Source organism: Choloepus didactylus, chromosome 16, assembly GCF_015220235.1.
Source record: "Choloepus didactylus isolate mChoDid1 chromosome 16, mChoDid1.pri, whole genome shotgun sequence".
Taxonomy (NCBI): Eukaryota; Metazoa; Chordata; class Mammalia; order Pilosa; family Megalonychidae; genus Choloepus; species Choloepus didactylus.
This window is the reverse complement of record NC_051322.1, coordinates 21982300-21996223: the sequence shown is the minus strand read 5'-3', so window position 1 is coordinate 21996223 and position 13924 is coordinate 21982300. Positions and strand designations below refer to the sequence as shown.

Genomic DNA, 13924 nt, shown 5'->3' with positions numbered 1-13924 from the left:
CTCGAAACTTGGCACAAACTCTACAGAAAAAGTACCTATGATGATACACGCATCTTAGGGTTTTTGTTTAAATACGAATTTAATTAAAAGGAAAATTATAACCAAATGTGTGAATAATCCTGGGAAATGGCCTTCATTTCTGGAAACCATCTCCAGCCGCAGTGCCATACTCAACACTAGAGCAACAACGTGACCCAGTGAAAGAATTTGTGTTTTCTGTTCACACAGCAGCTGAATGTTGCCTGGAAATCCCAGGGTTAGGAGTGGGATGGGAAGGAGTTGGGCTGTGGGCAGATGCTGCTCAGCTCCAAGTCCTCCACAATACAGCCACGTGCAAATACACAGATATACACATACATGAGGCTGGTAAAAATACTGAAAGTGTGCACAAAGAGTGGACTGTCTTTGAGACTGACAATTGGTTCAGTCTCTCAATAAGTCTGGTCGCAGATCCTGTTCTAAATCATTTTGGCAAAGACAACAGGTGATGGATTTGGATGCATCCTGGAGCACAGTCAGACTGTCAATCTCTCACCGTCGGCCATTGTGTGTTGGTATTTTCACTCACAGGCCCCATGTGCGCTAGCCGGTAGCCTTTAGTTAATAGGAGAGGTTAGGTTTTTCTTTTCTGCTGGGGTCCCACAAGTTGTTTTCTTTGCCGTTGTGGAGTTGGGCTGAAGTTTACTCTTCCCAACACTGGGCTTCTTCTGTTTCTGGTTGTTTTGAAGGGATTTCAGCCCCAGCATTTTACAATACTTGTTACACTGGTGCAGTGCTTTAAACTGATCGATGAAGGTCATGGAACAGTTGCCTTTAAATCCTTTGTACCTGTCAGTTTGGGTGGAAGGAAACATTTTTTTTTTTTTAAATAGGATACTTCACCAGATTTAAACAAAAAATTTGAAAAAGGAAACTAGTTGTGCAAGGGCAAGATAGTTATTCCATTTTTAGGCAAGAATGGCCAAATGGGTGACACAACTATTGATTATAAAAAAAAAAACAACAAAACCCTGTGGAATTAAGGCAAAGACCCATTTGGCATGCACGGCAAAGGTCAAAGGCCTGCAGTTATCCAAGGGCCCTGGGGCTTACATATTCCTTTTAGTCATAGTGACTGTGCTGGACCATCTTAATGACATTCAGAAGAGCTCTTGGTAAACTGAAAGCTGCCCCCACCCAGAGGTTCCGAATAAAGGAATTCTAGAACTTTGCAGCTGGAAAAGATTTAGTTCAGCCCCTTCAATTTACAGTTGAAGGAATCTAGGCTGAGAGGTCAAGGGTCCAGCTCAAGGAAACAAAGCAAGTCCATAAAAGAGACAAGGTTAGAACGCAGCCCTCTCAATCTTTCTCCTCCTGAAGAGTTCCCTCCCACGGCATCCCACCTTCTCCCCAGGAGGCGAGAACTGGGTCATTGTCTCTGAGGGGTGGCCCATGCCACCCCTCTGCCCAGAAGTGGCCTCTTTCCATTGGGATATTTCACACTCACACTGTAAATGATTGCGTTTTTATGTCCTAATCATGGTAGGATGGTGTCCTCATTGAATGGACAGCTCCCAGTCCCCCAGGTCCCATGTCTCCCTACCCACCCGGGGATGGACACGATCTATCAAAGCTGGTCAAAGGCTCAGGCATCCTGTGTTCTGAGCAGAATTTCTAACCACTGTAGGCTATTGCAACTTATTTTAGGAGCTGGAAAAGTGACCCTGCAAGTCACCAGAAAATTCTCAAGTGCTTTGTGTACACTGACTCCAGTCACATCTACTTAAGGAGCATGGCGGAGCCAAGACGGTTGTAGGTGGCAGCCAAATCCTCCACCGAGAAGGGCATCGTCTTGGAGATGTCACAGTTGTTCTCCCGCTCATCACAGATTAGCTTCTTTGGTACCTCAGGGGACTTCTCATTGACATGAACCCCATGTGAACACACACTTTGACGCAGTCCACTCGGCCCCTCCTTATCAATGCACTCTCCACAAAGCGCTGGCACGACCACTACAAAACATAAGCCATGTCATCCCCTGCTTAAAATCCCATTGCTGGAAAGATAAAGACAAAATTCCTGACCTCCAAATCTGGCATGGCTCCATCCCCCACACTACTGACCTTCTCTTCATCTTTGGAACTGTCCTCGTTCCCTCCTTCCAAGAGCCTTGGACGGACTATTCCCTCTTCCCAGAATGCTCTTTTCCCCCTTTTCTTGTTAAATCTGCTCCCTTCAGTGCTCAGCTCACGTAACTTCTCCTAGGAATCCTTTCCTGACCTCCTCACCCATGTCCAATGCCCTGTATAGACCCCCGTGGAATTGTGTCCCCTTCCTCATGGTGGTCCTTGTCATGGTCACAGTTTGACACAGGTGGGGGACTGCTTTGGTTATGACTGCCACCCACAGACTTGGGAGCTCCACGAGGGCAGGACCAACACTCTGTACTCACCAGTGTATCCCCAGCACCTAATCCAGTGCCTAGTAAACGGTAGAAATGCAATCAGTAGAGGATGGTTGAGAAAAAGATTGAATGTGGTTTTAATTTTTGTGGTGCACAAAGTACTTTTTCTTTTCTACTCCCGTATTGATCTGCATTGGTGTTGTATCCCCTGAAATACAGGCACATGGAGGAGGGACAGCAACTCCCTGCCCCCCCATCCCCCCCCCTTCTTTCCAGAGTGCCTAGCCAACACTGGGCTAGATGCTATGGGTACAACAAGGAACAAAAAAGACACCAACCCCACAATATTTTCTATCTAGTGGAGAACACAGATATCAAATTATTGCAATGAAATGTGGTAAAAATGAAGTCAGTGATGTGTCTGCTGGCTTAGAAGCCAGGATATCAGTAACCTCTCCAAGCCTCGATTAGTTTCCCCAGCTCCCCTATAGCATTGTTGGGTGAATGAAATGAGAAAATCCATAAAAACCACCTAGCTTGGTGCATGACATACAGCAAAGATTCAATTGATGTTGGCAGTGTTATTAGTATAATTATCAGTATTTTAATTGGTGCAACTGACAGGGGCTCCCCATGGAAGGGATGTTTACTGTGATTGATGGGTGAGTGATCTGCCAGGAGAAGGAGAAAGCTGGGGAGAGATGAGCGTGCCTGGCATAGAGGCCCAGCCACATAATCTGTGGGGCCCAGTGCAAAATGAAAATGCGGGCCCCTTGTTCAAAAAGTACTATGATTTTAAGATGGTGAGAGCAGAGCATCACACCAAGCCTGGGGCCCTTCTGAGCACAGGGCCCAGTGGGCTGCACGCCCACAAAACTGGCCCTGCTGGGTGAGAGTACGCTCTGGCCATATTTTATTAAGGCCAAGAACGAATTGGCAAATGGAAGTCTGCAGTACTGACATCACACTGATTCTGTAGCTAAGAGGATTCCAGAAACCTGGCCTCCTTCATTTGCTGGTAGATGCCATATGAAGGTTGAGCAGGCCTGGAGCGAATGGAAATTTGGATCCTGCTCTCTTCCCTACGCAATCCAAACTGGTGTGAAGCTATTAAGGGCCTGAAAGGCATCTTTCTTGTCTGAAGCACCAGCACTCAGCTTCACCTCGACAAGTCAGTTGCAAATCCCAGCCTGCCCCCTCCTCCTCCCTGCTAGGGAGCAGCTGGGCCCTGGGAGCCCACAGTCCATTTCCTTGTGAAAAACGACTCCATTTCAAAAAGCCCAGCTCACTCGTTGAAGGAAAAGATGAGCAAAGACAGGAGTTGAAGCTAGCATGATAGAAAAAATTCTGCCGCTCACCGTGCTGTTTTTACATCTCTATCTTCTCCTGCAGAAGACCAAGGGAAAGGCTGAAATGCCAGCCGTCTGCATTTGTCCGTGCCTGTGCACTCCCTGGGGGACATGAGGCAGCCCAGGGCCGTGTGACAGACCTGATGGAGAGCCTCACCCGCCCCCATGCTGGGGCAGAGCTCACCAATTCCTGAGCTGCTCAGACAAACAGGACATGTCGCAGGCCCGCAGCCTCCCTGTTTAAGCATGCTGGGAACACCTCACAGCTATTTGTTTTGGGACGGCCGTGAGGCTTTTATACATTTGGACAACATATCTCTGCAGAGAAAAATAACTAATTCACAGCACGACGTCCCAGAAAGTTTGCTGGTTGCTCCCTGCCGCACTGCCCCAGCCGAGTGTCAGGTCTAATATGATGCTTTCCACCCTCTGTAGTGGAACTGGAGAGTCTGGTCCAAGGACTGTGACTTCTGGGCCACCCAGCAGGGCCTGCCCTCCCAGCAGTCCCCACGAGCCGGGACCTCGTCCCAGCCAGGCTCCTCTTCTCCACACCCTCTTTGGAGTCCCGACTGGACGCCGCAGCCAGGGGCCGAGATGCAAGCCGGTTTTTCCTACAGTAGGGGACGTGTGGGTCCTGGGAGGCCTGGGAGTGAGGGCAGCTCTGCGCCAGCCAGGGGACCCCTTGTCCCCGGCTCCAGTGCCCTCTCCTCCTCACCAGAAGAAACTCCTCCAACCTCTTCCCTTATCTTCACTGGGACTAGTTCCACTTCCCAGGGTTGGGGTATATGTCCCCGCAGACCGTGATCTCTCCCAGGGCACTGCTTCGTGCCCTGAATTCCAGTCCAGGGGCGGATTATTGACGAATGTTCAGGGAACAAGTTCAGGGACACCAGCCCTGACCTGAAAGCTACCCAATCTCAGCCCAGGGGTTGTCCACCTCACATTTCTGACCTTCTCTCTTAGATGCTCAGCTTGGCCTCAGCCATGCTGGATTTCCACGTTCTGCTTTGAGCTGTTGTTCCCTCAAACTTGCACCTACAAATGGTCCAGGAAGAAAAAAGAGCAACCTCCTGTGTGTGCCGAGCTCGATTAACCCCAGATTTATTTACAGGCTGTGAGTCCAGCTACACCAAGCTCTCATCTCCCAAGCAATGGGAGGCGCAGACTCTCCTCCCCTGGGACCCTCCCTGTCGCCCACAGACCCACCCACCGCCCTCAGGACTGGAGGAAACCACAGATGTGGAGTTGCAGACACTCCTCCAACTACATGGCCGTTGCAGAAACTCTGCACTGTTTTTCCCACTGGATGGAATAAAGAACCTCGTGTCTGGGAACTTCCTCACACGTTTCCATAGAGAGACTGGAATTTTACTGAACATTATTCAGCGGGTCTTTTCTCAAATATCTTTCCCCTTGATTGGGACTGGTGCACACGACTTGCCTAGGGATCTCGTTAAATGCTCTTTTGGATTCAGCTAGATCTGGGATGGGGTCCAAGGTTCTGCATTTCTAACAAGCTTGGAGTGAGGTGGGCGGTAGGGGTGGGGAGCTGGTCCTGGGCTCCCCTTGGAGTAGTGAGGAGAGAGACTACTTAAAGTCAGCCCCATTTGATTTTGGAAATGTCTTTATATTTAAATTGTGTCTAACAATATAATAGAATCACACTGTGAACTGTACACTTAGAATGGCAAATTTTATGTATGTATGTTACCACTATAAAATTTTTTTTAAAAATCACACTGTAATATTCCACTTGGGGAGGAGTTAGGAAGCTATTTCCACACTCCTGCCCTCACTCAACAGAGATTTACTCAATACTCTCTATGTGTTGAGAGAAGTGCCAGGCTGATTTCTTGCTTAAAAACAAATCCTCTCTGCTCTGATGCTGATAATGGATGGCACAGCTCTCAGACGCATACAAAAATTCCAGCTGACAGCATGGCCGGCTCCTGTCTCTGAGCTCATTGGTTCAGGGCTCCCCTGTGCAGCTGACGGCTTCCAGCCACACCGGAGAGGGGAGGGGTGAGTGACCTTGCAGAAACCCCCAGCTCTGCTGTACTGAAGAAACCAAGGTACTTGTCTGGCTTAATAAAGGAGTTGTGTTTTTTTTTTGTTTTTTTTTGTTTTTTTTTTTTTAAAACAAAAAAAACAAAAAACGAGGTGAGAAAAGAGAAACCTATAATTTTCCCCTGCATTTCAGTAACCCTTTTGGAAGCAAGCCAGATGTGTTTGTAACAGAGCTTTAGTTTGACAACCTTTCTGAAGAAAATTTTGATTTATAGGGAAAGGCTCTAAGGACCTGAAATTCAGATTGAGGACTGGGGTGAGGAACTGAGATAAACCATTAATTTGATGAGAATGAGAGTAAAATATAGCCAGGTGAGGATTTGTACACAAGTAGACCAGACTGTCAGCCACATGCAAAGGGTGTGGGGCCAGCGCCAGGGAGCCTCTCACGCTGGGAACATCTAGTAATTCCTGAATTTCCATCAATACCCTTCATTTCTTCATGTTTGCCCCTTCATTTCTTTTTTCATTGGGCACCAGTCATAGGCCAGACCCCATGGTGGGTTAATAAAGGATTAGTAAGGCATGGCTCTTCTCCAGAAGCTGGCCATCTACTAGGGAGAGAGCCACTGTTTATAACAGATAATTACAATGCACCGTGACAAAGTGCTGCAGAAACCCAGAAGGTTCTGTGGAGGAAGGAGGCTTTGGGGCTTCTCTGGCAGAGTGGACAGCATGGGCAAAGGCTCAGAAGCACAGAAGTTAAGTGGTACGTTCTGAGTGAGAGTCAGCGTGCTGAGGAGAGATGAGGCTGAAAACATTCCGGAAGGGCTTGGTAGGCTGTGCTATGTAATTTTCCCTGTGGTTTAGTGTTTCCCAAAATATGTTCTAAGGAGCAATAGTCCCACAAAATGCTTTGAAAAAATACATAATTCTGTGGTGTTAAGTACTTGGAGAAATGCTATATAATACATCTTCCTGCCCCCCTTGGACATTTAAAATACACACCAGTTCTTTAAAGACCCTAAGAAGCCTCACACTTAAAGAAACCTCCTAAACGTACTCAACCCAGGACTTCCCATTATTTGACAATGGAAATCTTGTTTTCACATAATCACTTTGGAAAATGCTTCTGTAAAAGTTGACGAGCTCTTTGAGGGGAGGACAGTATGAGGTAATGAGACCGTGTTTTCCAGAGAAGCTGCAGTTCGTGGTTGTCCACAGGCTGACCGTCTACTCTTGGACAGGGCCCCATCAGCATCCACGTTACACGAACACCACAGCAGCCTGGCCCAGCCACCACTGCCCCTCACAGACCTCTCACAATGGCCTCCCAAAGGCCACGCGAGCTGCCCGTCTTGTCTGTGCGGTCGATTCTCCCAGCCACTGCGAGAGGAAGTCAGGGTACCGTCTCACAGCTGCTCAGATGGTGCCACTGCACTCAGGACAGAGCCAGCTCCTTCCCTTGGCTCACAGGCTTTATGGGTTGAATTGTGGTTCCCAAAGGACACATGGAAGCTCTAACCTCCAGGACCTCAGGATGTGACCTTATTTGGAAAAGGTTTGCAGGTGTAATTAGTTAAGATGAGGTCATACTGGAGTAGGGTGGGTCCTTAGTCTGGTACGACTGGAGTCCTTATAAGATGAAATAAGGGACAGAGACACAGGGGAGAACACCAAGTGAAGATGAGGCAGAGACTGGAGTGAGGTGGACACAGCTGCAAGCCAAGGACTGCCAAAGACTGCCAAGGATAACCAAGGATTCCCGGCCACCACCAGAAGTTAAGAAGGGGCAAGCATGGTGTCTTCCCTGGAGCCATCGGAGGGCGCAGGGCCCTGCCAAACCCTTGACTTTGGACTTCAAGCTTCTAGAACTGTAACAGGACACACTGCTGTTGTTTTAAGCCACCAGGCTTGTGGTAGTTCCTCAGGGCAGCCCCAGGAAACGACCCCACTATGACTGAGCCCCCGCCTGCACTCTCACCTTATCGCCCACCTATCTAGCCCTCCTGAGGCCTCAGTTTAAGCAACAGCGCCAGCTGCCTCCATGGAAACCAAGCCATGGCACTTTCTTCCCTGAGAGCCACCCAGGCCTGTAAAAGCAGAGCAAAAAAGTATCCTTTTACAGGAGAGGAGGGAGAATAGGGCAAAAGCACCTTGCCCCCAAGTCCGGCAAATTCCTCTCCCCACTTCTCCAAGCAAGGGCATTCTGGACTCCTTGCCCACTTACAAGGTCCCTGCTCTCCCTGCCTCTGAAGGTGCCAGAAAAAGGGGGGTTTCTGTGGTGTGAGAGTGAGCAGAGAGGGGCCCCTGGGAGCTGGGGGAAAAGAGCCGTCTAACATGGCTCCATCTTGAGCCCACAGGAACCTTGTCCCAGGGATTTGCAGGAAGCAGACAGTCCTCTCCTTAACGTCTGCGGCTGAAACTGAAGTTGGGGGCGACAAGAGCAGAGGAGGGGGTGTGGGAGAGGAGACACCACTGAGTAGGCCACCTGAGAGCCCCAGAGCTGGGAGGCCCTGCAGAGGGAGAGCGCCTCAGGGCCGCAGGGCGCACAGCCGAGGTGTGGGGGGAGAGCGTCGGCTCCCGTGAAGTGTGGGGCTGCGTGTGGGTTCACCCCCAGAAGAGCACCCGTCCAGTGCACGGGGCATGATGAGGTGAGTGGAGGCGGGGCCACGGTTTCCGGTGTTTCGTATTGGACTGCGCTGGCTGCAGGGCCTTCCTTCCCAGACAACCTCGGAAATCCTCGGGGGTCCACACCCACGGGACCCCGCTCCAGGCTGGTCCCTCGTTCTTCGCCTCTCCATAGGCTCCCTCCCTTCTGCCTTCAAACAGGCACAGAAGCTCCCTGTAGACAGACAGACACACACACACACACAAACACACGCACACACGCTTCCTGCTCTTTCTAGCCACCTTCTGGATTGTTCTTGTATTCTGATGACAGCCTCGGATTCATGGCTCCGTAGCAGTAACCAGCCCCCACCGCTGTGTCCTGCTGCCGCCTTCCAGAAACCCCTGATGGCTTTCTCTGGGCAAATCTGGCCTCACGTGGGCCCGTCCCCTTCATGCTGTCTGGGACCCCGGAGCCTCCTGGCCTCCCCGCTCTCATGCATCTTTCTGCCTCCTCCTTGCTGTCTGCCAGGGCGACCTCGAGTCCACCATCTAAGCTCAAGAAGTTCTTTCTGTTTCCACTTATCGCTTGAAGCTGGGCAGGAGCTGAGGCTGGTGTGAGCTGCTCGGGTCCTGGGAAGGGGCTGGGCAGGGGGATAACCGGGGAGGAGGGTTGGGGAGTGGGAGGAACCATGTGGTCCCAGCTCCAGCCACTTCCACACCACTGTCCTTTGGAAGCCTGGGGCAGGGGCCGGGAGGCAGCTGTGCCCTCCCCACTGCACGGAGGGGGGAGGGGGTGTGTCCTGCATGACTGTTTTGGACCCAGAAGTCTCTGAACACTCGCTAAGAACATTGCTAGTAGCACCAGCCCTGCCAAGATTGTGAAAGCAGTGCATTTTCTTCTCTGGGGCCTCCAGACCTCCTTGATGGCCAAGACCCGCCAGATGAACCAACAATGGGCTGAGCCGCATGACATAATGGCTTCATCAGATTAAAATCCAGTGCAGGCAGCCCTCCAGGGAGGGGCCAGTGTGGCAGTTACAGGCACAGCGGTGGTCTGGGGAAATAGATAGTGGGGTGTTAAAGTGCCTTTCTCAGGTCCCCCAGCTGTGAGGCTGGTCCCCGGAAGCCTGGCATTGGGGAGGTAACGAGAAGGCTTGGTGTTCCCCGGTGCCACCGCCTGCAGCAAGAAGCACTCAGAAGATGTCAGGAAGTTCTGTTCAACATCCCATTGTTTCCTCCCCTCTTGGCAGATTCGTGTGTCACTTTGAATAGTCTGCCCAGAGTCACAACACACACGTGTGCACATATGCACACACACACAGGCCTATTCCAGGGCTGTGTTCATTGAAAGTTAGAATCCATTTCATTTGTCTATGGTTTGTTTTGGACCTTTCCCTGCAGGACTGGTGGTAGTCTTGGATTAGAATCCATTTGTTTGGTCTACAGTTTGTGTTGGTCCTTTCCCTGCAGGACCAGTAGTAGTCTTGGATTAGAATCCATTTCTTTGGTCTACAGTTTGTTTTGGTCTTTCCCTGCAGGACCAGTGGTAGTCTTGGATTAGAATCCATTTCTTTGGTCTACAGCTTGTTTTGGGCCTTTCCCTACAGGACTGGTGGTAGTCTTGGCCTTGTGACCCAGACAAGCCTCGGGGGGCAGTTACCATTCTGTCTGCTGGTGGGCACGTGGGGGCTCTGTGCTGGGCTGCACTTGGCATTCACGGCAGAGCCTTTGTTCTGGAACTCAGCTTGGTTGAAAGTGGAATCTGTTTTAGTCTCTTGCAGCTTCCATGTCTTGAGGACCTGAGCTGCACAGATGCCTGCAGGGGCTGCCTTCTTAAGGCAACTGAATCACGTCTGCCTTCCTGTCTGGTCCTCGTCACCCCTCGGCGCCCCTCCTCTGGGAACGAGTCACCGTGATGCTGTCCAGGGCCTCCCGGCTTTGGCTGCCTGAAGCCCAGGGGTTCTCTCTTCCAAGGGTAGGGAGGCAATTTGCTGGCCAGTGGCCACACTGAGGGCTACTCGTATCAATCGGTTTGGGTCCAATGCTTACCACCTGGGAAGAGACCTGCTCGGGGTACTTTTCTTTGTCTTTTTTCAATCCAGCGCCATGAAATTGGCTTTTTTGGAGGGAGACAGGCATCGACTTCTGGTGCCCTCTGGTGGCTGAATTGCAATCTCGCCACCCCATCCCGAGAGAGGGCAGCTTGCGGGAGGGGGTGCGCTCGCAGCGCCCACAAAACCACACTGGGTCAGCACCGCTCCCCCGAACACGCTGCTTTTGAAACTGGTCCGGGATAGGTTTGGTTACATTTCAAAATCTCCTGTACAGAATTAGGCATTTTGCTTTGTCTCTTTCAATGAGCTCTACCTGGGTCTACTGAGAAAGTGAATTATTGGATTTCAACACAATCCTATTTGCCATACTTTGAAACCTGAAATTTCTGTATTCAACAGTACCAGAGGTTTAAAGGCACTGGGGTACAGGTGATACGTTCCAGATGTATTCAGATGCTGGCTCCCAGGAGACTTATTACATATTTCTGTTTTCAGGCCTGTGCTAGCAGGTAAACTAAGTCGTGACGGTTCTCTATGTTCTTGTGTGAGCCTAGACATAACTGTTTACTCTCAAAATAGGATCACACCCTTCAACCTCATTACAAGAGAACAGGCATTTATGGGGGTGTCAGCAGCCAAAAAAAAATGGCTCAGATTGAGACAAGGGGACAGTTTCTTTAAATGACACGATGGTTCCTTTCCCCCCAAAAGACATTGAACACTTACATTTGGGAGATTTCTTATTTCTGCTGTCAACAATACAGAGTAGCTATTATTATTAATATTATTGAAGTATGTGGGATCCCTGCACTGCCTCAGTCTCACTCACGCCCCACGGTCGCTCTAAGGGACGTGGGTCATGCATGAATGAGCTAAGCGCATGCATGGGTGCCTGCAAAGAAGAAATAAAATGTGCTTAACAAATCCTTTATCACCCTTCTCTCCTGCTCTCTCAGGAAGCCCCTCTGCACTCTGAGCACTCCCTTTCCTTTTTCCTTCCCCCTGCTCATTTGGCTCCCACCTGGGCTTTTCTCTTCTGGTCTGCAAGCTGCCTTTGAATTTAAATACAGAACAAAACAAAAGACCTATTGAGGTGAAATTCACATAACATAAAATGAACCATTTTAAATTCAGTGGCATTTAGTACATTCAAAATGTTGTGCAACCATCACCTCTATCTAGTTCCAAAACATTTCCATCACCCCCAAAGGAAACTCCAGGCCCATTAAGTAGCTACTCCCAATTCCTCCCTCCCCTAAGATCCTGGCAACCACCATCTGTTTCTGTTTCTATGGATTTACCTATTCTGGACATTTCACATCAGTGGGATCATAGTCTGTGACCACCTTTGGGGTCTCGCTTCTTTTACTTAGCACCATGTTTCTGAACTCTGTCCATGATGTACCATGTGTCAGTACTTCCTTCCTTTTTTTTGGCTGAGTAATATTCCACTACAGGTATATACTACAATTTGTTTATTCGTTCATCTGTTGATGCACATTTGGGCTATTGCGTGCCTCTGAATTTGAAGTCTTTCCAAGTCCCTCTCCTTTGTTTTAGCTCCATTTCCCAGCTTTGGCTTTCCCTAGAGTGTCTTCAATCGAATCTGGACTCCAGACTTGTCCCTTTCCTGGCCCTGCGGTGAGGAGGCTGTGAGGAGGCTGCCCACCCAGAGCAGAGGGGTTCCAAGGAGCCTCTACCAAGGCCTCCCAACCCCTCACCCTCAGGTTGGAGAACCTCCCCATCATCACTTTTTCATACTGGGTTTCTAAGAAATGTTTCTTTTAAAAATAATTTTTTAAAAAATTGTGGCTTAATAGGAAAAGTGTTTTTTAAAAAATGGGCAAGATGATCTAATATCCCTTCTAAAGCTCTGAAACACTTCAGAATTCTTTTCTCTCCCATCTCCTCCTCCCTGACCTCTCCTTGGGTAGGAAGGCAGTAAATAACCAACACTTTATAGACAACATTTTACACTGGGCTCCAGCCATCAGCCTTTCTAATGGGTCTTGGGCAGCTGCCCCAGGCCAGATAAGTCACATTAAAGCTGAGAACAAAACAAGAGATTGGATTTCTTTTTAAATTAGGAGAAAAATGTGGCATTTAAAGTCTCACATGGTCGCCTGGAAGCTGTTGACATACTCCTAAAAGATGTCTTATAATCACACTGTTAAGCCTCTTTTGATATTTGAAACTTCTTGGTAAGGTTTTTGGGTTGTTATTGTTTTTTCTGGTAGGAAGTTATTCTAAATACAGCATGAAATTTGCCAACTCTGGTGTGAGGATGAAGCCCAGGGTGGGGTGGGGTGGGGTGGGGGAGCAAGCTGCATGACTAGACAGGGATTACCTGGTAGACAACTCATGACAGCCCCTTGGACCCCCATTCTGTAGATAAGTGTCTTCGAGAACTTAATGTCACCTGCCCACAGTCCCAGGGCTGGTAGGACCAAAAGCCAGGATTCAAACCAGGCCTGGCTGATGCCTGAATTGGCAGTGGTCTGCAGGGGACCTTGGAGTCTGTAAAGGAAGATTCCACTCTGGAAATTCTTCTGGAGTCCAGAGGCCTTCAAGACTAGGAGCATTGTATAATTGAACTGCTAAACTAAATGGGGTGCCAGGACAGCTGGCATCAAATGGTACTGTCCCAGGCAAACTGGGATGTATGGCACCCCCCTCATCCTTTGATGCCAAGAAGCAAGGTACCTCCCGGAGAAGCAGAAGTAAGCGGAGGGGCCAACATTTGAAGCCCAGTCTCCCTTCCAAAGCCCTGTTCTCCAAACGACATCTTATCCCTGCTGATACAGTCTCTTCATAAGGCAAAGGAGTCCCCAAAGTCCCTGTCACAAATGACAGGGCTCTGGTGAGCACTGGAAAAGCAGGGACAGCTCCAACACAGGACTTCACTATCACCGAGCATGTTTTTGGAAGGGACCACATCAGGGGAAAAAATCCATGCATCTGGGTTCTAAAACCAAACCAGGAGCTTTGTGCCATCAGTGAGAACTTCATGAATCAGGCTTATTGATCTGGAGGTTAAAAGAAAGAGCAGTCCTCTTTCCACTTTTTCAAATCCCTCTACTTTTATCCATCCTTCATTAAAGCTGAAAATTAGCATGTTCATTAATGCTTTACTGATCCAGATAAATAGTCCCAGCCACAGGAGAGTAAGTCATCCTTCCAAAGACCACCTGTCCCTCTTCCTCCTTCTGAGCGCTTGGGAACAGCAGTAGTGGCGAAGGCAGAGATAGCGACAACACAGAACTTAACTTTCATCAAAACCCACAAATTGATTGTGATCTCCACTGTGGCAGTCGGGTAAAGCAGTGGGAAGGGACAGGCTGTTAAAAAGAGGCACCACTAAAACTCTACCTTAGCTCAGTACAGGCCTGCCTCACACCGAGCAAGCATCGCCCTCCGCTAAATTAGGAGAACAAAACTGTCAACAGCAGAATAACTAATCCCAGCTCTTCAACCGCCACTTGCTCCTGTACTTGCCATCACAGAAGGCTGGGAGCCAC

The 13924-nt window shown here is 49.3% G+C and overlaps 1 protein-coding gene across 3 annotated transcripts in view; it reads right to left on the bottom strand.

The window, feature by feature from the left end:
- Positions 1-13924, bottom strand: part of ALPK2 (alpha kinase 2) — a 211522-nt gene that overhangs the window by 13092 nt on the left and 184506 nt on the right. For 2 of the 3 annotated variants that reach the window (XM_037805891.1, XM_037805890.1), the window contains one exon: positions 69-828. The exons of the other annotated variant lie outside the window; for it this stretch is intronic. In XM_037805891.1, coding sequence (XP_037661819.1) covers positions 597-828 — 232 coding nt within the window. In that variant the 3' untranslated portion in view covers positions 69-596. Of the gene's footprint in view, positions 1-68; positions 829-13924 lie in introns of those variants that run through there. 3 annotated transcript variants of the gene reach the window in all.